The 24,331-nt window shown below is 32.5% G+C and overlaps 2 protein-coding genes across 2 annotated transcripts in view; one reads left to right on the top strand and one right to left on the bottom strand.

Annotated features, from left to right (window-relative positions):
• Nucleotides 1-22,300, top strand: LOC143046341 (glutamate receptor 4-like). The gene is made up of 13 exons (XM_076219464.1): nucleotides 1-188; nucleotides 3,983-4,108; nucleotides 10,638-10,889; nucleotides 11,545-11,723; nucleotides 12,050-12,214; nucleotides 12,727-12,879; nucleotides 13,793-13,984; nucleotides 15,803-15,906; nucleotides 16,930-17,020; nucleotides 17,559-17,892; nucleotides 18,534-18,751; nucleotides 19,601-19,851; nucleotides 20,592-22,300. Exons 1-13 carry the CDS (start codon nucleotides 107-109, stop codon nucleotides 20,905-20,907), a joined length of 2,463 nt encoding a protein of 820 aa, XP_076075579.1. The 5' UTR covers nucleotides 1-106; the 3' UTR covers nucleotides 20,908-22,300.
• The window catches only part of LOC143046875 (carbohydrate sulfotransferase 15-like), a 20,153-nt gene continuing 18,043 nt past the window's right edge, over nucleotides 22,222-24,331 (bottom strand). The window contains exon 8 of the mRNA XM_076219935.1: nucleotides 22,222-22,685. Coding sequence (XP_076076050.1) covers nucleotides 22,492-22,685 — 194 coding nt within the window. The 3' untranslated portion in view covers nucleotides 22,222-22,491. The remainder of the gene's footprint in view (nucleotides 22,686-24,331) is intronic.

Below are 24,331 nucleotides of genomic sequence, written 5' to 3'. Positions count from 1 at the left end.
AGAAAGTTTGTGTCCTAAGTGAGATCTACAAAGTTTGTTTGGACAATAGTCAGAAGAAAGTAGTATTGCTTAATATAAGCATTGCGATTACTATATTTCACTCATCATGATGGTAAAGCGATTGTCTTTTGTCCTTATTTTTCTACAATTATTGGACAAAGTCTATGCATTACCTACTTTTAAAATAGGTAAGTTAGTTATAATTACAACCCTATTATTATCTTTTTAACTAAAGCGTAAGAACATGATTTAAAATAAAAATCGTATGTATCTTTTATTATCTTTCTTGTTCTAGTTCTCATTTAAAATAAATTAGCTCTTTATTCAATACTTCTATTTACATTTTGAAATTGAATGTCGAACCAATTTGTTAATTTTTATAAAACGTAGAATTGTACTCTATTAATTCGAATCTGCAATACTATTAGGTTTGTAATTTAAATTGTATATCGTGTAGCATTTCCAATACCTCATTTTCGGATTCAACTTAATCTAAATATTCCATTAGTAACACTAATTTATACCATGCAAAGATTGTAGCAAGGTGTTACCCCTTTTCCCGCCATATTCTTGTCAATATATGTTTACATTTTGTGTCTGTTCCAAATCAGGCTATCTGCACAATGTGTTTGGGAAAATTGGGTGCTGTTAGTTTTTTCTCAGTTTGGTTTGTTGTACTCTCATATTTTTTTTTTTTATAATTCCTGTTATCCACTTTTATGAGCTGGCATGAGTACCTAACTTATACCTGCATTCATGATATCTGAATATTTCGACAAGTTAATTTGGTCTTCAACAGTTATATATTAATACTTAAGTTAGATTTAAGGCAACTTTATATTTTTATGAGTACAATTTATTTGGTTTTTACACACACGGCAGTTTATGTAAATGAAATTTTCACAATAACGATGCATTTTGGTTCATTTTAACTATTAAACTAGCCTGTCAACAAGGTGTTTGTGATAACGAACACTAATATGTCAAGTGCAATTTTTCTGTAATATGATTGACTAGGGTTGTCAGTTTTTCTGTAATATGAGTGACTAGGGTTGTCAGTTTTTCTGTAATATGATTGACTAGGGTTGTCAGTTTTTCTGCAATATGAGTGACTAGGGTTGTCAGTTTTTCTGTAATATGATTGACTAGGGTTGTCAGTTTTTCTGTAATATGAATGACTAGGGTTGTCAGTTTTTCTGTAATATGAGTGACTAGGGTTGTCAGTTTTTCTGTAATATGATTGACTAGGGTTGTCAGTTTTTTTCTGTAATATGAGTGACTAGGGTTGTCAGTTTTTTTCTGTAATATGAGTGACTAGGGTTGTCAGTTTTTTTCTGTAATATGAGTGACTAGGGTTGTCAGTTTTTTCTACCGTAATTCTGTGGTTCTCTACGGACACTTCGACTTCCTCTATTAATAAAACTGACAGACGCGCTATAGTAAATAGTGCTGAAAGTTGCGGTAAAATCAAATAACCAGTCGATAATTAATCCATGGGGTGTTTTGTCCATTCGTTTGATGTGTTTGAGCTTTTGCTTTTGCCATTTGATGAGGGACTTTCCATTTTGAATTTTGATGTTTTCTACAAATTTTTCTATTTGCTCCTTTTTTATCAGATTTGTTTCAAAGTATCTAAAATAAGTTACTTTTCAAACACTTCTTCATATTTACCAAAAATAAATGCTATATGATGTCCATTCATTGCCTAACAATATCTTCACTCTCTGACAAAATAATAGCAAAGGAGCAGCACACTGTTTTTTTTTTCTTTTTTCTTTATTTTTTCAATAGTCAGGATTTAACATCACTTTTACAGCACCACCTGACTAAGGTGTTACAGGGTTTCAAATATATAACAACAAAAGACTATTGTTTTATCAAGATTTACACAAACTAAAACATAATTTTTTTTTTAATCTTTCTCTCTCTCTCTCTCTCTCTCTCTCTCTCTCTCTCTCTCTCTCTCTCTCTCTCTCTCTCTCTCTCTCTCTTTTTCACAATCTCTTCATATAGAAATATCTATAGATTATTTAATAGAAGAAAAAAAAGGGTTTATATGTGCTATGCATATATTACATGTTGTTTGCTCTGTTTCATAAATAGGTCAAAAAGATATATATTGATATAAATTTGGTTGTTGGATTACCATTCAGGATAAATAATTAGCATAGGGGCCCAAAGTTTTTCAAGTTCAAAAAATTTGTTGTATTTTCTTGCTGTATATAACTCTCAGTTATAAAAGTTTTTCAGTCTATTTTTTAATTCAATTGCATTTGGAAGCGTTTCATATATGTATTTTTTGGCAAAAATTACAAGAAAATTTAAAAATAAGCTTTCTTCTACAACACCAAGAAAATAGGTTTTTTTTTTGTTAAAATCAATGTTAACATAGAAATTTTTCAGACAAGCACAAAACAAATATAAAAAATTTGATGTCATTTGACAATTATAAAATAAATGTCCAAAAGTTTCATCTTCACATCTACAAAAAGAACATAACTTTGTATCTTTGATTTTAATCTTATATAAAAATGTATTTGTAGGAATAGTCCTAAGTAAAAGCTTATATTGGAAATTATACAAACATGTATCTCTACAACCTTTCTGAAGTATACAAAAGTATTTTTTCCAGTCTTCAATGTTAGAATGCAGCTCATCCTCCCATTTTGAAAATTTTACAACTGGAGGATATGCACATTTTACAATAAGATTATTATAAATGAATTTGGTATTTTTACTGCTAGTAATTTTCTCCAAAATATTTTCCTGCGGAGTAAAATTTTCTAAGTCAGTATCAGTGTTTTCCCTAATACACTGTTTTACCTCCATAGGGATATTTGATATTAAACTGTAATAGTGCATATAATTATTTGTCTGAACTTTTTGTTTAATCTGATCAAATGTGAAAAAATCTCTTCTTTGATGGTCAAAAATGTGACAGAGGTTTTGCACACCAGCAACTCCCCATCTGTTATATAATGGGATATCTTCTGTTTTCACAAAATTCAAGATATCCAGCGAGAGACACTCATTGACATCAGTTTTAACATGTGGTTTAGATGAGTGTAAAGCTTAGCATCTGCATAAAGCACATCAAACCATTTACAAAATGAAGGACCAAAATTAAAACTAATCAAAGTCTGCTTTAAAAAATCCCATTCTATAGAATCAAAGGCTTTTTCAAAATCTACTAGTAATAACAATCCTTCTATATCATTTTTTTCTAGATAGTGCATTAAATCATATAGAAGTCTAGTGTTCTCTCCTATGAATCTCCCTTTCATAAAGCCCTTTTGTGTGTCACTAATAATGGCGAACAGTACCTTTTTGGCTCTACCAGCAAGAACTGCAGATGCAATTTTCATATCTGTGTTCATCAAGCTGATCAGTCGCCAGTTATCCATGTACCTCCTATCTTTCCCTTCCTTCGGAATACAAGTAATAATACTTTGGTATTGAAAATCTGAAAAATGGCCCAACTCATATCCAAATTGCAGAGATCTAAAGACAAATGGACCAATATCTTTCCCAAAACATTTGAAAAAATCCACTGTAAATCCATCAGATCCTGGAGACTTGCCATTTTGCATCTGTTTTAAAGCTTCCCCACATTCCCTAAAAGATAAGTTTCCCTCACAAAGAAGTATTTGTTCTGCACTGAGTTTTATGTCATGATTAAAAAACTGATTGGCATCATTACTGAATGACTCAGATGTTTAAAGTGTTGTATAAAACTGCTCCTGTTCAAACAATATTTTAGATTGATCAGAAATGATTTCCTTGGTCATCAATGAGTTCAGTCCTGGTTTTATTTAAGAAGGCTTTCTTTTCTAACTTACAAAAATAGTTAGTGCATCTTTCTCCATTCTGTTGATTACTGTGCTTCCTCTCAAAAATAAGAATAGACTTTCAACTTTTTTGCAGACAATAGCATTGGAAATTTTTATTTTATTAACATCGCATTAAGCTTGTTTTATTACAGTCGTTTTAGTCCAGGGTGACGTGTGGCAAGGTCCATTTAAAAACGAGACAGTGAACACTAATGACGTCACGTTGGAGGTAGTAAGCGTCACAACTGAGAACAAAATATTTGATTTCACAAATAAAGGTAAGATAGTAAATCAACAATCTTTATATATTTAATAATCACAAGTTGTTTAAGATACGATAATATTTTGGTAGCCATCTTAATCTTTACCACTAAAGAATAAGATCGATTTCATTGAGCCGCAACTCCTCTAAAAAGAGGGAAGGGGGTAGGCCCTTTATCGGGACTCCTGGATCGGTTGTTTTTCAGCTCGGGACTTCGGGGTTGATTCTTTATGAATCCGGGAATTCTTTTTTCGAAGTTCGGGATGTCAGGATTTCAATTTCTTTAAATTCGGGACCTCGAGATTTTATCAATTAAACCGTAGAAAACCATGAAAAAACTTTGATGACGTCACGGTCACATGACTAAATTATGTCTATGGGCTCATAACAAAATAACGTCAGCCAATCAGAAGACGCGTTACATCCAAAATTAAATTATTGATAGATAAATAAACAAAGAACTAATAGCAGTTACTGACATGCTAGCTTCAGACCTTAAATAAACTGATTCGGTCAACACCAACTTCCAATTTCGATACAGTTGTTGAGACATTTACATGTTTTATCTGAAAGAAACCTAATACAGGGCAAAAGTAATAGTTACCAATCACAAACCTACCTGTGATTACTTATTCCTTGAAACTTTTTGGGTAATAAACGAGTATGAAAATAAATTTTTTGTGTACTGTGTACAACAACTTAACTATGCACCGTACATAAGGATTTATGTGGTCAGCTAAACACCGTACACAACGCTTCTTTAGGGATAAAATATCGAAAAATAACATATGTATGAAAGATTTCAATGCCAATTATTGAAACAGCTATATTTATTACACACACAGATTGACCTTTTATCAGAAAAAAGACTTGCAATGAATATAGAATTATATCGGATGAGACGAGGGCCACCTTCTTTGACAAGTATTTGCACATGCTTTTACAATGTTTTATTAATACCTCTTGTTTTGGGAAAATAATGAGACATCTCTAATCAACAACCTACGACCAAATCATTTCTTAAAACAGCAATTATGTTTAGATTGAAGTACACATAGATATTATGTGAACAAAACAAAAAGATTTTCGTTACCGTGTAAGATCAAAATCGCTCATGCCCGCTTGGTTAGTACCTATATCCGTTGTACGATGATACACGGTGGGTACAAGGACATCAATCGTTAATATAATTTAAGAATGATATAATATATATTCGCTCAGGGTAAAATATTTGTCATAAAGGGCCAACCCGTGGTAAAATAACGATATATTCAAGCCCCCATGAATTATTTCTTTAAAATTAATAAAAAGCAACGTTGACACGGATCTGAACATTGTCTTTCGAGAATTTAAATATATATGTATTGTAAAGTAAACTTGGCGTGTTAAGGTTCATGTGGACCCTATGGCTAAAATGGCCGTATTTTCACCTCAAAATTTACTCTGAGTACAGGCAAACCTGTGCATCTGGAAAAGTTTTAAGGCATAGCATGCCCTAGATAAATAGAATTCAAATGCAATGTATGATTTAGAAAATTCATAACTTAACTGGATTTTGCCGTACACTTAGTAGTCTCAGCTGCAGAAGATGATAAAATTAACAAACAGTTGAGTTTACCTTGATATGGTCCACTCAGGTACACAGTTTAAATAACCAATTATTGTCAGGTATCTATTGTCCATCTCATGCCCATGTCAAGCAATACAGCTCACTTCAATTATTACTTGTGGGGAAGTTCTCAAACCTGTTTCCCAACTTAGTTTATTTTGGCACCTTCTGGAGGAATGAAAAAAGTGCACGGCAAAATCCTGGTAAGTTTTTATTTTTCTAAAACATAAAACATATTTGAAATTTATTTATCTAGGGCATGCTATACCTGAATTTTTTTACAGATGCGCAGATTTGTCTGTACTCAGAGTAAATTTTGAGGTGAAAATACGGCCATTTTAGCCATAGGGTCCACATGAACCTTAAAATCTATTTTAAACGGGCACTTTTGGACATAGGTAATTATGGTAATTCACATTTTTTTCCTAATGAAAGGTGTATCCCTTATTTCACTTAACTTCAAACTAATTTTAAATTTGTCAAAGAGGGGAATTTTGTACCATAATTGGCAATAAACAGCTGCGCCATGACCGCATGATACGCCCGTCGTTTTATGAGTGAAGTTGTATGCAATAATCAGAAATATTTTCTGAGATAGGGCGCACCATGTGAAAACCTCTATTCTTTTTTACAAAAAAACTCAATAACTCTAAAATAAAAGTTTGAATCATCACCAAAAAGTATAGAGATCTTCAGATTAATATTAATAAGAAGTGAGTAATATTTAAACAATAATCATAAATAGGTTTTGAGATACATCGCAATAAATGACCCCCCCCCCCCCTTTTTGTTTTACCAAAAAAAAAATCACTCTATTAAACCAAAATTTTAAACATCACCAAAAAGTAAACAGAAGTTTAAAAGTTTTATATAACTAAGAAGTATGTAAAGTTTGATGTATTTATAATACTTCGTTTTTGAGATATGGCGCGACATGTTAAAAAAAACCCACATTCCTGTTTCACTTGCATTTCCTGTAATTCAAAAAGATTTAATTTGATTTTCACTAAAAGGTTTACAAATCGTATGACCATTATAAGAAACAACTATGTTAAATTTTTAGAAATAAGATAAGTTGTCCTCAAGTTACGGTGCGACATGTTTATGCTGGACAGACGGATAGACGGATAGATAGACGGACGGACGGACCGAATGACTGATAGATGGAGGAACGGACGGATGAAAGGACGGACGGACGGACAGGTGGGCGGACAGACGGACAGACGGATGTATACAATAATACGTCCTGTCAAAATTGTGACGGGAGTGTAAAAACGCAAAGAAATGGAAAAAAAACTCGTAATTAAAAGTCAATAAGTTTTACTAGGATGTCGGCCAAGTCGACTTATTTGTATATGTTGTCTTCCTTATTATTTTTGCTATATAACTTTTATATATACTAGAAAACACCCGCGAAATCGCGGGCATATATATACAGCTTGTAAACTGTTGTAGGATGATTTTATGTAAAAGATAATTATTATGACTGGAGAACTTCATATGAGGTATCAAAATCCCTCTCCCTTTTTTCCAAAGTCCGTTAGGTGTTTCTTTTCTGTTAAATTCAATTATTTTCGTGTTTCTTGCCTTATACCACAATTATTCTTTCCCTTTGCCACAAGGCATTGTTTGGTAAAAATCAAATCAATTTAAAAATTTGCACCGCTGCAAACATGAAATAAATGAAACTGCTTATAGACCATCATTATTCTAATAAAATATGCTTCTAGGACAATCCATCAGTGCTTTTTCTTTTGAGAGCCCTATTAACATGCCAGTGGTAGGATTTGAATCTCGTATAAATGACTAAGGTTCATTTGAGGGATGGTCTGAGGGGCCCTGGTCCCGAAATCCCGCGTATCTTAACGAAATTTATATCCCGACCTCCCGAATTAAAAAAAAAAAAATATTACCGCATCCCGTAAGAATCAATCCCGAAATCCCGAGCTTAAAAACACCCGACCTCGACGTCCCGAATACGTCCTGCCTCCCTCTAATCTCCACCCTACTTTCATGTTGGCCAAATCACTACTTTCACTTTTAACAATAAATTTGTATGCCTTATTTATGGGAATTATGTTTTCTAGTCTGTTTGTCAGTTCATTCGTTTGTACGTCCGTCTGTCCCGCTCCATGTTAGTTTTTGTCGAGGTAGTTTTTGATGAAGTTAAGCCCAACCAACTCGAAACTTAGTAAATATGTTCCCTATGATATGATCTTTCTAATTTAAATGCCAAAGAGATTTTACCCCATTTCACGGTCCACTAAACATAGTGAATGCCGATAGTGCCGATGTGACATCCGCATACTATGGACACATTCTTGTTTCCACATGTTTCACTTATTTCAATATATATGCAACTGGTATGACCCCTTTAATAGATAGAACATATTTCAATAAAAGGAGATATAATAAACAGAGTCTCAATATAGTATAGCAGTATAATCGTAGTTTACGTGTGGATAAACGCGAAAATAATTTTCTCTAAGGAGGTATAATAATTGTGGTTCTTGCGATCTAAAAACCATGATATGGAGAACGCTCTGATTGGCTTATTTATTTTTAATTTTTGTAATCTATCATACGATTGGTTGTTCTTGTGTGGATGTTTAAAACCGGAAGTCTTATCCATGACTAAAAGTCAGTCTGATGACGGAAACAATTTTTGTCGTTTTTCTCCCAAAATAACTCAATCTGAATAATCATAAGAATGGATGACAAATGAGACTATCTATGCATGTTACCTAAAGAACATAGAGGCATGATGATTAATTTATTGTGGAAGGAAGAGAGGCGACACACAAAATGAGGTCTTCTCGTTTAATAGCATAGATTTGGAAAAAATGTATAGAAGTCGATAAAAAGAACTTGAAATTCGTCACTTATCTCATAAAGTGTATACCGAATTAAAATATTGTAAGAAATAAGAAAACAGGGACATCCGCGAAATCGGATTATGTGAGTTGGATTATGTTTATTATAAACAAGAAAGAAATCATTAGATCTGTGTACCATACTTGTATATGTTCCAGTCAAACCTTCTAACTTTTGACATATACAGCTTTATACAAATAGTTCAAAACGCTATTAATTCGAATCACTATGTCTCGCTTGTTTAAAAATATCAAGGAAAATGTTTAAAATAAACATAATCCAACTCACATAATCCGATTTCCCGGGTGTCCCTGTTTTCTCATTTCTTACAATATTTTAATTCGGTATACACTTTATAAGATAAGTGGCGAATCTGGAAGACGTATAGGTTGCACGCCCCCGACCCCACCTTTGGTTGCCAAAACTATATTGATTCATGTATTTAACGATTTTGCAAAGCAAAAAATAATCAAAATATTGTTCAACTTGGCGGTATGTAAAAGCTGTTTGAATAACGTCCACTTTGAAATAAACTGAATCCGTCTGTCCGTATATAATTGTCAAAATATATCGACCAACGTCAGTGTAAGATCATCATAACACAATGGCGACAGTACAGACCCGTTTTTTGTTTTAGTAATGTTAACAAAATAATTATTATTGAATTTTGTCGATGACCTGAGACTATTATACTAATTTGTACATAGCAGTATAGTTACAATTAGTGATAAATAAATTTTATTTTAATGCATGATAGTTGTAATCCTACATTCATTTCTATGTCCATTATGCATGCATATACATTTGTCTTAATATCAACGTTTATCCTTTAGAAGATTTATTTTTAACGATGATAGAAAAGATTACATACATATACATAGAATGATTAGAATACTTATAAAGGTGCCCATCCTTTTGTGCGAGAAAATCACATATCAATTGTGAGTTCTCGATTTGAGGCAAGGTTCACTCAATTCGTCATTTTGACATGCATTTTACTTATTTCTCCGTTAATATAGAACAGTTGTAGAAAATATTGTATATCACAATAGAAAATAGTTGTATATGTATATATATACTTTGATATCATGAAAAAATAAGAAAATAAGGAGAAATCTATCTTTCTTCTGTCTATTGATGTTCCGTCATTGTGCCCGATGTTTGATACCATCGAGTCCGAACAAATTTTGCCGGTGTGGTTTAGACACAGTTATTTAATACAAATCATTATTGTATTGTCATTCGCCAAATTGAATGACCTTAATATATTGATTGTTTTATAAACATGTATGTTAAATAGTTTATGTATATATGCATCTTAATCAATATGTGACAAAATAATACAATAGATTATTATTTATTTATTTAAATTAAAAATCATTGTTTACGGTAGCTTTTTAAACAAAATGACTAATTTACAAATGAAAATTCCAATACACATGCTACGTGTTGGAAAATAGAATAGTTATATTGATATAAAATACTTTGTGTAAATAAAAGTTTTGAACATTTTCCAAGTCTTTTAAAATGAAACAATTCTTTGGAATAGAGTTTATATGAAAAAATCAAACATACTAATTACTCAAACTGAAAAAGGAACCGCATGATGATTATACAAATGAAGAACAAATGACGAACAAACAAATTCAAAACAAAATAACAAATAATAACGTTTTTCAGAAATTATTTACAGACTTTTCGGATTCCTACATACCAAAATTACTCTCAAAACTAGAAATGCAAGTATATATTGTCTAATATAATGCTATACTTTCTTATTTCAGAAATGGCATATTAAAATTTCTCTGAAAGCGTTTGCTCTTTACTGTGATAAGTAATAGATTTTTACTAAATCATTATGCAGAAACTTAAAAGTATCAAATGTACCCACTATTAATAACCGAACTGAGTTCATAATCGCTTATAATGTTGTCTACATTTTTTCTACTCTACTTCTAAAAACTGTGATTTAAAAATCAAGAGGTATAAAAATGTTTTTGCAAGCGCGCTATTTTTTGTCTATAATTATTAATTTTTATTTTTCTAATATTTTGATTTACAGTTTGTGAGTTGGCACCTGGGTCTGTTGATGGATTTGTCCTATTTGTTGACTGTAGGACAGCCATGGTAATAGAGAAACAGAAGATATTCAGTTCTGTACCGACTGTTGTAGTGATTCGTGATTTCTGTCACGTGACAAGCACCCGGATGATACAGTTACGACCAGACTGTACTTACAGCAATACACTGTTAGCTGACATTGCTGCGTCCAAGCTTTGGCGCAATGTACTACTTTACTATGACCATACTTACAGTAAGTTTGTCCTAAATTTGTAAGAGCATAGACTACTATAATGTAAAAGAGGGGCGAAAGATACCAGAGGGACAGTCAAACTCATAGATCAAAAATAATCTGACAACGCCATGGCTAAAAATGAAAAGGACAAACAGACAAATAATAGTACACATGCCAAAACATAGAAAACTAAGACTAAGCAACACAAACCCCAACAAAAACTGGGGGTGATCTCAGGTTCTCCGGAAGGGTAAGCAGATCCTGCTCTTCATGTGTTTCTCATGTTATTACAAACTCGGTAAAAGTTAGTAGTCAGTCCAGTAGTTAATAAAGACAATCATTCAAAAACCGGTTTCGACAAAAAAAAATCACGCCAATATAAGGCTATCACCTTCAGCAATCTATGTTTAATTTCATCGATTTGAAAAATTAATTTAAACAATCAACAGATTCTATTTAACAGTTTTGAAAGAGTAAAATAAACTAACCGTATGTCAAACCTTGAACATTAGTATTCTTCATTGCAAAGTGTTCTTATAATAATTGGCGTTCACGGTAACAGAAATTATTTTGTTTTATATAATTGCCACTGTGCTTACATGAATAGGATTAAATATGAAAAAGATACTAGTACGTTGCATACCAACAATTTAACACTATTTTTTTACTTAAGGATCCTTGTGCCTGACAAATCTCCTCATGCAACTGTCTCTGAATTCTGTTTCAACAAGAATGGTCAAAACCAACAACTACGCTGGACCATTGGAATATCTACCTTATATAGACAGACATTCACCTGATGGAATCTTTGTTCTTGCGGCAAGCGATACAATGGAGGATATAATATCGCAGGTACATAACGTATCTCTTAAATACACAGCTGATAATTTTATACCATATGAATACATTAATTTCTCGGTTAAAAAGTCAGCGGCAAAGACATACAAATCCTATAACATCACAATTTTCACACATTTTAGTCAACGCTTTAGATCACCGCATCTCAATCTAATTTCTTGAATTCTAAACCAGTCAATTTTATTTAACGATTTTTCTTCATTTATCTAAAACAGCTTTTGAAAGTATATAATGTAGATTATTGCAAAAATACATATGTTTTAGTCTACAAATAAACCGATAAAAGTATAAATAAAAAAAAAAATGTTATTTCATCTTAGGGTCAAGTCGGTAGTTCGAACTTTCCATGGGTACTGATGTCTGGTGACACACAATTGGTAAATCGTAGTCAATACAATGACAGTTTCGTCGTCTTACTGAGGAATCAGTTCAAAGATTTGATATCGGATCAAGAAACCTGTCAATCGAACCATTCCAGGTATTTGGTACGTAGTCTTTAATTATAAAGAAGTTTATTGTTTAAGTGAAAAGTCACCTTTTAGAGATACACCCTCTTGTCTAAACAATTATGTTTTCATGATGAAGAAAATTGTAACCATTGAAAAGACATCATCTTGATAAACCTTACCCATTAGGGTAGTACTAATGACTTCAACTTTGAAAATTGTCTTGTTTGCCGCCCAGGATAACAAATGGTGTCCATCGGATGTTGTCAAGTTTGTTTGAGTTTGTAATCCGGCTTTGTTTTCTCTCAATCGATTTATGACTTGAACAGCGGTATACTTATGTTGCCTTTATTAATTGCAATCATCAATGTTTCTGGTAATACAGCTGCTATATTTTGGTAGTCTTAATTTCATGGTAATGAAAGAAATAAGAAGATGTGGCATGATTTCCAATGGTATTCACAAGAATATCTTTATCATCAGTAACCATTTAGTATTTAATCCATTTATGCTTCATGTGAAAATGAATATTATTATACCTCTATTTTCAGGATTCAGAAATATATTTATCCGATGCCACAAAAGTCATGTTGGAAATATTTTCAGAAGTTGTGATTTCGAAAAACATAAAAGCGTTAGAACCAATGGATTGCCGACAAAAAAGTTTGCCAAGTAATAGGACTCATGCTATGGAGGTTTTCAAGGTAGAACATTGTTTGTATAACCCTAATTTCCAAGTTCATGAGAAGATTTTAAAGACACGAAAGGCATTGTGATTGTTTGTTAGGGTTCAATATACTTTGCAAGACTTATTTACGTGAACTTCTTTTTCTAAGAACAAAAAGTTAACAAATAGCTTTGATGTGTTCGTAAATGTAGAAAGTGAGAGAGAAAAAAGAAACATTAGACCTTCGGAAGAATCGTTCTTTGTAGCGTCATTTCATATTTATTTGCAATTTAAATGGTTTTTATTTTTTATGATAAAAGAACAATACTATGTCATACTAGGCGTTGTTTGTTTTTATTTTTACATCTTTCCCCACGAGTGCCTTCATTCCTTTTGAAGAATCGTTCTTTTTAGCGGCATTTCGTATTTATTTGCAATTTAAATGGTTTTTGTTTTTAATGATAATAGAACAACACTATGTCATACTAGGCCCCACGAGTGCCTTCATTCCCTTTGCTAAGTTTCCCTACCTTTTGTATGGTTAACAAACATCAGCCGTCCATCGAACGGTACTATGTATGTCATTAGAAACTCTTTGTTTGGTGCGACTAGCTTGATATCCGAATATGACGGTTTCTACATGTTTGTGTTTAATGCTATTGTTTTGACTGTTTCGGTTTTTTTTCTAACTTCTTTATTCTTCAAAGTTATTTATTTTTCTGTGTTGCTTTCTTTATGTCTTCCTCCCTTTTAACTTGTTTTTCTGTGTTGCTTTCTTTATGTCTTCCTCCCTTTTAACTTGTTTTTCTGTGTTGCTTTCTTTATGTCTTCCTCCCTTTTAACTTGTTTTTCTGTGTTGCTTTCTTTATGTCTTCCTCCCTTTTAACTTGTTTTTCTGTGTTGCTTTCTTTGTCTTCCTCCCTTTTAACTTGTATTTCTTTTCCTTGTAGACATTTCAACAAAACCATGTTATGAATTATTCTGAATACCAGATATGCAGCACTGAAAACAGTTTGACAGATTCGTGGAAGTATATGGGCAATTGGTCAAAGGACAATGGAATCTCGCTGGTGACAAGTAGATTGTTTGGAAATGAATTCATCGACTTCAACAATGCAACGCTAAAAGTAGCAGCACTTCCGGTAATCGATATTTCCGTTGGGAACTAATCATAGTTTAGGTCATGACCATTTTAATGAAGAAATGAGAGCGCTATAAACATCACAACTTTGATGCAACAGTCATACAAGTGAGAGGTTTAGCGCTTTTAAACCAGGTTCAATCCACCATTTTCTACATTTTAAAATGCCTATAACAATGCAGGAATATAACAGTTGTTTTTCATTCGTTTGATGTGTTTTATCATTTGATTTTGCCATTTCATTAGGTACTTTCCGTTATGAATTTTCCTCGGAGATCAGTATTTTTGTGATTTTACTTCTTCCTTATTTTCACAAAAGAATCGGACGTATTACTAATCATCAGTATGCATTTCAGTATTCAAAAACAAAATTTTATACTTCTCGGTCATGTCAAGTCAAGTACATTCAATAATGATTAAATCAAATGTAACTTGGTCAAAACGAAGAAAAACATAAAATCACAAAAATACTGAACTCCCCGGATAAATTCAAAATGGAAAGTCCCTAATCAAATGGCAAAATCAAACGAATGGATAACAACTGTCATATTCCTGACTTGTGTTAAATTTCGAGCATATATTACTTCTAAAATTATTTTACATTCATTGGATAGAAGATTTTGATTAAAAAATCCCCAAGATAACCTATATGTTCAATTTTAGCGTTTTATAATAATAATCTATTTCATAAAATCGTTTACCATAAGATTAGTTCCTATTGCAATACATTAACATTGACATATTTCGTGATTGCAATCATTGGAGTCTATTCAAATGCTTCCAAATAACGAATAATGATTTTTTTTCAAATAGAATTTGTTGCACTAATTGATCTAGCAATTCTACAGATCATGAACAGTACAACTCGAATCAAATTAAATCATTATTCCAATTAATCTTTTTTATGCCCAACCTACGATAGTAGAGGGGCATTATGTTTTCTGGTCTGTGGCTCCGTTCGTTCGTTCGTTCGTCCGTCCGTCCGTCCGTTCGTTCGTCCCGGTTCAGGTTAAAGTTTTTGGTCAAGGTAGTTTTTGATGAAATTGAAGTCCAATCAACTTGAAACTTAGTACACATGTTCCCTATAGTATAATCTTTCTAATTTTAATGCCAAATTAGATATTTACCCAATTTCAAAGTCCATAAAACATGGAAAATGATAGTGCGAGTGGGGCATCCGTGTACTTTGGACACATTCTTGTTTCTGTTCTAATATTATAACCAGAAATATTTCACAAGCGATTAAATTTGATTGTCTTTGACAAAAATATATAAAAATATAGATGTATTGATGACATGCAACCGTATCCCTTATATTGTTTAAATGTATCATGTATGATATAAATGAAAAAAGTGCAAAAGAGAGGCGAAAATACCGAAACGGATAAACAAACTCTAAATCAAAAACACACTGACGATGCCTTTGCCAAGAACAAACGACCAAAAACAAATTACAGTATACAAAACATTGCATAAAAACTAAACTGTAAGAAATTTGTCCTTATGATAGTAACCCAATGATACGAAATGATCTAATGAACATTATACGACTTTCAACAGGCTACATCTGCTTAAATCTCTATGTTTAAAAGACCACAATGGCCAATATACTAAAGGGCTTAACTGATTTTGCATGTCAACACAGAGGTATTTACTACTGGGCTGTCGATATCCGCGGGGATGTCCACCAGCGTTGATTTATTTAGTGTAAATTGCCGACTTTGCAAGGAATGTATAGCCAGTCAAGGTCGTTAAAAGCTTCCATCGTCGTATATACTTATTAGCTGTGATATAGTTTAATATTTGAATACAATTTCAGCTCGATCCGTTTGTATTCTTCAACATTGACGATAACAACCAGACAACATACAGCGGTTTCTGTATCGACATCCTGGACCAGCTCGCATTGAAATTTAACTTCAAGTAAGTCAAAACCGCTATGAACTATGTTGATACGTCTGTCAATTTTTTTTTACCTTGATTTTTTATTGTAAAACGAATATGAAATGGATAAAAATGTTAAAAAAGCAATGTTATGAATACAGGAACACAAATTTTACTAAGCAGAACAAACATAAGCGTTTGTTGTATGGTCTTATATCCATGATGGTCGAGAACAAAAGAAATGAGTCTAGCATCCCTATTGTGAAATTTCCATTTCTATGTAACAGCATTCTAGCAGCTTCTGAATATAAAGTATATTTATACTATTTGATGCACCACTTTTCAACAGTTTGAATTTCAGGTAACTTCCTATCATGATTTGCTTGTTAAGAGGTTTCTACTTCCAAAAAGCTATTGAACCATGTGTTCAAATTGGTGAAGTTGGTTGATAGGATGGTAAATCTGTTTCCCAGATGACGATTGATATGTTCCAATTACCAGAACCACAGTTCTGTTATTCTCTTTTTCTTGAATGTGACGTACCGAATTAAACTAACACCGGGTTTTTATGACTGGTGCCAAATATGGCATTAGATCTGCTAACGCTTTAGGAACATCTGAGATCACCTCCGCTTGTGTTGTGTGTTTTTAGTGTTGTTGTTGGGATTGGTAATGCTCAGTGTTAGTTTTCTATAATATTTGCCCTTTCTTTGTTTTCTATAATAATTGCCTTTTCTTTGTTTTCTATAATATTTGCCCTTTCTTTGTTTTCGGTCACCCATCCACACTTAAATGATCATGAAATTACCGAGTTAATAAATGAAAAAACAGGCAAAAAAGAAAGTATTCCATCCATAAGGTCCTATGTTGTGTTTTACATACTGCTGTTTGGCTTTGCACTGTTGTTCTTTTTACCATGGCATTGTTAGTTTTTTTTTCTTTTACTTTGAATATCACTTCGGTATATGGCGCCTCTCTCTTAGTAGCAAACAAGTATTTTTTTTTACAAAAGAAGTTATCACAATTTAGGTATTCTTATATGGTTTTTTTCTCTTTTAAAAGTTATGAGATCGTGTCCCCTGCCGACAATGCCTACGGAAGTCTTGAGGATGATGGAACTTGGAATGGAATGGTTGGTATGGTCATGAGTAATGTGAGTAAACCATTTTTTTTATCTGTTGTTCCTTTTTACCCTCTAATAGTCGATGTATTTCCCAGGGTTTTTTTTTGTGACCCGTATTTGTTTTTGCCTAATCGATTTATGAGTATTAAACAGCAGTAGACTATTGTTGCCTTTACACAGTGTACCGTTTAATATGTTAATTGTTTGTTTATGGCTTTAAAATGTTACGGTACAAATTAAACTCCAATACATACATAAAGATAAACATAAAAAATACGTTTTATATATTTGACTTTTTTGTAGTTTACAGAAACTGTGAATATGTATAACGTCCTAGTTATGAAGGGCTGTTCTGGTCATAATTTAATTCGACAGACGTACGTAAGAGGTATGCGTAACAGTTTGTTAACGTTCACTAGAGGTACACATAACACTTGATTTTAATTCAGCTAGCGAAATGTTTTCCCAGTCCTAAATCTTTTGAAATTAGTATATTCAACTGATCTGTAATTTTAATTATTTTTTTTCTATTCTTCACTATTGTCGGCTTAATTTAATGTTTTTATAGGATGCAGATTTTGCGGCAGGTCCTTTCACAATAACATCCGCCAGAGAATCTGTGATTGATTTTACAACAACTTATATGGAGGAAGGTATTGGAATTCTGACAATGAGACCAAAGGAAGAAGAAAATAAGGAGTACAAAATGTTCAAACCATTGTCTGTAACAGTCTGGGTAATGATTGGTGTTGCTATAGTTATTGTCGGTGTGTTGGTGTATGTCAACAACAGATACAGCCCAGTTATCCCAGTTACCAAGCCAGAAGACAATGAACCTCAACAAAATCCACCAAAGCTCACCTCTTCTATGTGGAACGTTTATGGATATTTTGTAGAGCAAGGTAACTAAGGCTGTATTTGTTTTGAAACTTTCCGTTTAGAGTTTTCCTCGGAGTTCGGTAATTTTGTTTCGGTAAATTAATGGATACATCTAGTGCTGTTCAAAGATAAAATATCTAAATAAATGAAATCTGAGACAACAAGCCTACAAAATCAATGGAGGTTTAGATGAATAGCAAGATCTGACTACACGATGAAAAAGGAGAGACGAAAGATACCAGAGGGAGAGTCAAACTCATAGATAGAAAATAAACTGACAACGCCATGGCTAAAAAATAAAAAGACAAAAAGACAAATGATAGTACAGAAGACACAACATAGAACACTACAGACTAAGCAACACGAACACTACCAAAAACTAGGGGTGATCTCAGGTGCTCCGGCAGGGTAAGCATATCCTACTCCACATGTTGCACACGTCGTTTTGCTTATGTTATAACAAATCCGGTAAATAGTCTAATGAAAGCTATACATTAAAGGATATATACTGTCATTCATGAATATCATTTCATTTTCCAAAACAATGATATTTTTAAGCCTGAACAAGATTGAAGATTGTATGGGTTTTGTTGCTTTTTTCTAGAGTGAAACTGAGAGGCTTTATTATTTTTGTATTAATGATATACTCATATTATCATTTTAGGAGGAGATGAACGACCACGATCTTTATCTGGTCGTCTGATATTAAGTGTCTGGTGGATGTTCACTATTTTGATGTTAGCGACATACACAGCCAATCTTGCAGCTTATTTGACTGTGACAATTATCGACTCACCTATCAATAGTCTCGAGGAACTGGCGAATCATGCAGACATTAGACCTTTAATATTTTCCGGATCAAATCTACAGACTTTGTTTAAGGTACATTTTCACTGTGAAGCATCACCGCTTGACAAAGGTACCCCAAAAACCATGAAACAAAAATAGCAAAAAGTACATATTCAAATTCCCGTCCAGTAAACAGCTATTCGCCGCTATTCGCTTTATCATCACGCATTTCTCTGCGGAAACAGTAGTTTATTTTTTAATACAGTAATGTTCAAGCTTAAATATGACGCACATGTTCTAAATGAATAGTTGAAATGTTTTTGAACCAGTTTAAACTCATCATATGAGTGCTAAATAGTAGCTACATTTTAAGAATCATAATCACAAACTTGACTTCTTTACAAAATGTAGAACATAACGAAAATGATAAGAATTTGACTTTTTCTGACTTCATATTAGGGGAACCTATTTCCCGTGGTGATGCTATACCGTAATGTTTATAAGAAAACGAAATGTACTGGAATTAATTGACGTTAAGGCTTCAAAAGACATAAGGTAGCCAATTTAAACTGTCCAGTTTTATATAGATAATCCTGTTTCATATAGATAAGTAGCATCCTATACTAATGAATATTCGAATGAGTATTTCTTTAATGATATTTGAACTAATTATTACCAATTACGTCAGTTGGTGTAAATTGCCAAACAATCATCAGTAGAATTATTTATATTTTAAATATAAAGATAATTGTACGAATCAGAACTTTTATTTGTGTATTACTAATGGTACTGTTTTATTCTATCGAAATAAATTATTTAACCACGAAAGACTCAACATTTCAACTCTGTCGGATGGTTGTTTCATTAATCATACCAAATCTAATGTTTATGTTAATATTTGATATATTATATTAATTCCATTTAACTGATATATTTCCACAGACTGCTAAATCGTCGGTATATGGACAGATCTGGAGTAAAATGTCTGGTATGCCAATAGTTAAAGACATAGATACAACACTAAGCTATGTGCGAACAAATGAGTATGCCTTCTTGTCGGACTTCTCACTTCTGGAATACATCATGTTACAAGACTGTCAGACGTACGCCATGGCGGATGAAAAGTTCAACAATGCAGGGTTTGGCTTTGTTCTCGAAGAAAATTCACTATATTTAAATGCATTTAATCTTGCGTAAGTAACATGTTGTGCAATAAAGGCAACAGAAGTATACCGATGTATTAAACTCATAAATCGATAGAAAAAAAACCAGTCGGGTCAAAAACCAAAATCGAGGGAAACGCATTAAATATAAGAGAACAACGACACAACGTTAAAATGTAACACACACAGAAACGAACTATAATATAACAATGACCATATTCCTGACTTGGTACAGGACATTTTTTTAAAAGAAGAAATGGTGGGTTGAACCTGGTTTTGTGGCATGCCAAACCTCCCTCTTTAATGGCCAGGTTAAATATAACTTTAAAATTACAACACAACATTACAGGACTACAATACAAATAAATAGGAGAACATATTTGACAAAGAAACACACGAATAATAGCTTACAAAAGGCATCCTGTTTAAAATTTAATACGCCAGAAGCGCGTTTTGTTCACACAAGACTTACTAGTGACGCCCAGATACAAAAGTTTGGAAGCATAAACACAAAGTTCAACATACTTTTACTCACAATATTTTTAAAACTTGATAAATTAAAAGGCACATGTTTATAAAGTAAACCTTATGCTGATCGCTATATGTCTTTTCGAAAAACAAATTATTTGCTATCTCATTGTCAATTATTTCAAATCATGATTTTAGCACTACAAACACACGTTTTTGTGATTCTAAACTGTCCATTCTTGGAATTGCATTGGCGGTGCACTGTTGTTAAAAGTTCATTTATTTTCTTTTTAATGCTATAGAATACTGAAGATGAATGAAGCAGGATTAATTGAAAAATGGCGGAAACAATGGTGGTCTCTATCAGATGATTGTACTAGTTCCGATAGAACTGGCTCTGCGCAGTCGCTCGGATTAGATAGTATCGTTGGCCTTTATTATGTTTATTTTGGAGTTGTCGGTTTAGCTGTATTTGCTTTCCTCATTGAATTAATCTGCAGCAGGAAGATAGTCCAACGATGGATTTCAGTACAAGTAACGAAATTGAATGCTGTAAAGACAATGCTCATAAACAGGCTGATTAACAGGGATTCAGATGTTGTTACCTTAGTAAAATGATCAGGATCGGATTAAGGTGGTAACCAACACTTTCACCAAAATTAATTTGGCTCGTTTAATTTTCATAAAATTACTTTGACCCTTTAACAAAAATATAAAAATTTCAAAAATTTTGAACCAACCGTTTTGTCAGAAAAATGTCACTGGTTATATAGCAGTTTGACAAACACCAATTTTGATCATTGAGAAGCTTTATATTCCCTTTACAACACAATGTAATTAAAACGTTTAGCTGACTTTACAGAGTTATCTCCCTGTAGTGTTAGGTACCACCTTAAGGATGACCTAAGAGTCCTTTAAGGGAACATTTGAATTATTATTTAGTGAATAACTGAATCATGACTTGAGCGAGTCCCTCTTTTGAGTAAGTGGGCCCTTATGAAAATTTCTGTATCCGCTACTGATGATAGAATGTTTCTTTTCTTTTCTTTGGATTGATTTATATATCATAAATCTTGTTTTTAACTAGTTATAATGGCAAATAAACTACTACGCATAAATTTGGTGTTTAACTGTTTATGATAGTAAAGAATAACTTTTGTCTAGCTGAATAACTGTTGCATTCAAAGATTCTACAGTTAAAGGAGTTTTCCATCATACCATTGTTTCTTATTGGGACAAAAAGTCCGAGTAATCACGCAGTAATTTCATATATTCTATGAAAAAACTATTTTTTTTAAAAGTTGTCTTAAAGTGAGGCGAACGATACCAAAGGAATAGTCACACTCATAATCGAAAAGAAACTTACAAAGTAATGGCAAAACCTCAATAAATTGTTTTAAAAAATATAGCTCAATTAACTTTACCTTTTACCATGTGTTAATTATAGCAGAAGTAGAAGTGTTTCAATATATTTGTCAAAGGAGTGGAGGGTATTAAACAAATTTTTTCAATATCAATTCTGTATGACGGGCCTGTAAAAAATAATTAATCATGCTTTATCTGTCGTAGAATTGCATAAAAAAAATAAAAGTGCACAGTACACAATACCACTACCAAGTTCAACTACCGACTTCTCAGAAAACGTAGAAATACACAAGGAATGCAGTTCTTTTTAATCACGTGGATATTATGATAGTTTTCCTTTTAAAGGCTTTAGTGTTTCTTAATATCATATTTGTAAACGCATTGAAAAAATGTATTAGGGACAGAAAAGCATAGCATCGAATAGGATCTCATAAAATGTTAAAACAAAAAGTCGCAAATCAACATTTCAAATACAAAAATGATGAAGTTCTCAGAAACAGCATAGTGACACAATGATAAACATGTAATAAACTATAAAAAGATTAAAAAAAAAAAAAAAAAAAGATGAAACGTATACAGCTTTATAACAAGCAAATAATCTATAACCGACAAATACAATGACATTCAATAAATTAAATACAGTAACCATACTTTTCTACAGAAATAGCAAAAATCTCAGTATAGATAAAACAAAAACACAATTCCACATCAAAAACAACCTTGAATTATTTCCAATAACTCAGCTGTGTTACATTTCATAACTGTTGCCACCTGTCTATGAAATTAACGATATCTTTGGTGTCCGTAATAAATAATTATTTTTCAAGTTTTTTTCTGTTAAATGTCTTTCCACAGAAAACGTGAATCATTTAACATAGCTGAAAGATCCTTGTTAAATGGCGTATATAATTTTAATAATTTTTTTCTGGTTACATGTGACATTGGTGCAACTTTCTGTTTTACTTTTGTTACATGTTTACGATTCTTTGACAGAATTCCCAAATCATTCATTTGCTTCATATTTAATTCACCTAAAAGTAAAGGTAAAACTTATTAGAGATCAAATCTATAGACTACTATAAACATTGTAAGACAATAAATTGTAATTGTTATCTTATCTAGCATATATATAGACAATAACTGTTTAGTGTCTTTAAATATCAGCTGTATTTGTACGAGGCTAGGAAACAAGGTGTATGCGAGCTTTTAGCGAGCTACTACACCTGTTTCGAGCCGAGTACAAATACAGCTGATATTTAAAGACACTAAACAGTTATTGTCTTTATCCTGCAATTAATTCTGTATATTGTTTGTGTTTTGAAAGACACAACAACTAACATATTAAGCATTTATTTTCGATTTGTAATCCCTTGAGACCCGCGTAGTAATATCAAAATCACACATTACGCTGAAGACGGTTTCGCAAAAAATAATCTCGAATGGTCAACAATAATACATCGCTCAAGGTGAATAATTATCTATTTTAACATAACAACTAATTTCAACAGTAAAAACAAATAACAAAACATTGTCAAATTTGAAACAGAAGTGTACGAGTTGTCCTACGCTTCAGACTTGACTTTCACTAAACATGCATGCTGAAATTGACATGGTTGATTTTGTGACAATCATACACATTCAAGTTTTGAAATCGACAATTGTCATCGTCATTAAAATGCAACTGGAATACACATTCTGAGGTCACACAGGTTCAAACAATACTAAGTCCGGCAGTGGGCGGAGCTTTAAAGCGATATCTGTATAGTATACAGATACAGCATAGCGATATCTGTAGGGCTGTATCTGTATAGTAGGACACCCAATTGCAGGATAAATAGATTTTAAGGAAAAACTTTTTCAAGACAAATATTACCACACATGGTTTGTACAATCTGTTGTTAAATTTTTCCGTATAAGAAATGAATTAATCAATCGTGTTTAACGGATCTTTAGTAGTGTCAATAGTGGAGCAGGTCCGCCTTTCTACCCGGAGACACACAATGATTTTAGTAGTGTCCATGTTTCCCTATCTTTACATTTCTACTGTTGATTGTGGAATGTTGATAGGCGTTGGTTTTTGATATTTTTATTCTGAACATACACTTTTCCTGATCTGGAGAAATTTAGTCACATCCAAGAGTTTTGGTAAGATCATTTAAAAAAAAAGATGACAAACCATACGATAATGAAAATGCAAACAAGTTTAAAGAATAATTAAAGCAAAGCAGATTTATAATGATTCTAGTTATTATGAACACTTATAATTTTGAGTACACTATATACTGAAAATTGTTGTTAACAGCATATGGAATACGGATTAATATAGTTGATAATATATGAACTTAGAAGCGGGTTTAGAGCCTTAACACATAATGTATGCAGCTGTCTCGAGCTAGAAGCTGTTTATTCAGTAGTTGTTTTTTTTTTTTGTGTATCATATTTGTGTTTCGTTATAGTTTTGTACAAAAAGCAGGCCTTTATTTATATATTTTGACTTGTTTCCCATTTGTCATAGCGGGACCTTTTAAAGCTTACTTTGTTGTATGAATTGCTCATCGTGACAGGTCGTATGGTGACCGTTAGTAGAAAAACTTTTACCTCTTTTGGTTTCAGGTGGAAAAATGTCTCAATAGCAATCATACCACATTTTTTTCTTTTCATACCTAACATAAAATGT

Source organism: Mytilus galloprovincialis, chromosome 9 (genome assembly GCF_965363235.1).
Source record: "Mytilus galloprovincialis chromosome 9, xbMytGall1.hap1.1, whole genome shotgun sequence".
In the NCBI taxonomy this organism is placed as follows: Eukaryota; Metazoa; Mollusca; class Bivalvia; order Mytilida; family Mytilidae; genus Mytilus; species Mytilus galloprovincialis.
This window is presented reverse-complemented; position numbering and strand designations above follow the sequence as displayed.

What these genes read in the sequence shown, in the direction of transcription:
- LOC143046341 (XM_076219464.1), top strand. Translation starts at nt 107, where the DNA reads ATGATGGTAAAGCGATTGTCTTTTGTCCTTATTTTTCTACAATTATTG. An exon ending in TTACTATGACCATACTTACA is followed by an intron (nt 10,890 to 11,544) that starts GTAAGTTTGTCC and finishes TTTTTACTTAAG; the next exon opens with GATCCTTGTGCCTGACAAAT. An exon ending in TAAAAGTAGCAGCACTTCCG is followed by an intron (nt 13,985 to 15,802) that starts GTAATCGATATT and finishes ATACAATTTCAG; the next exon opens with CTCGATCCGTTTGTATTCTT.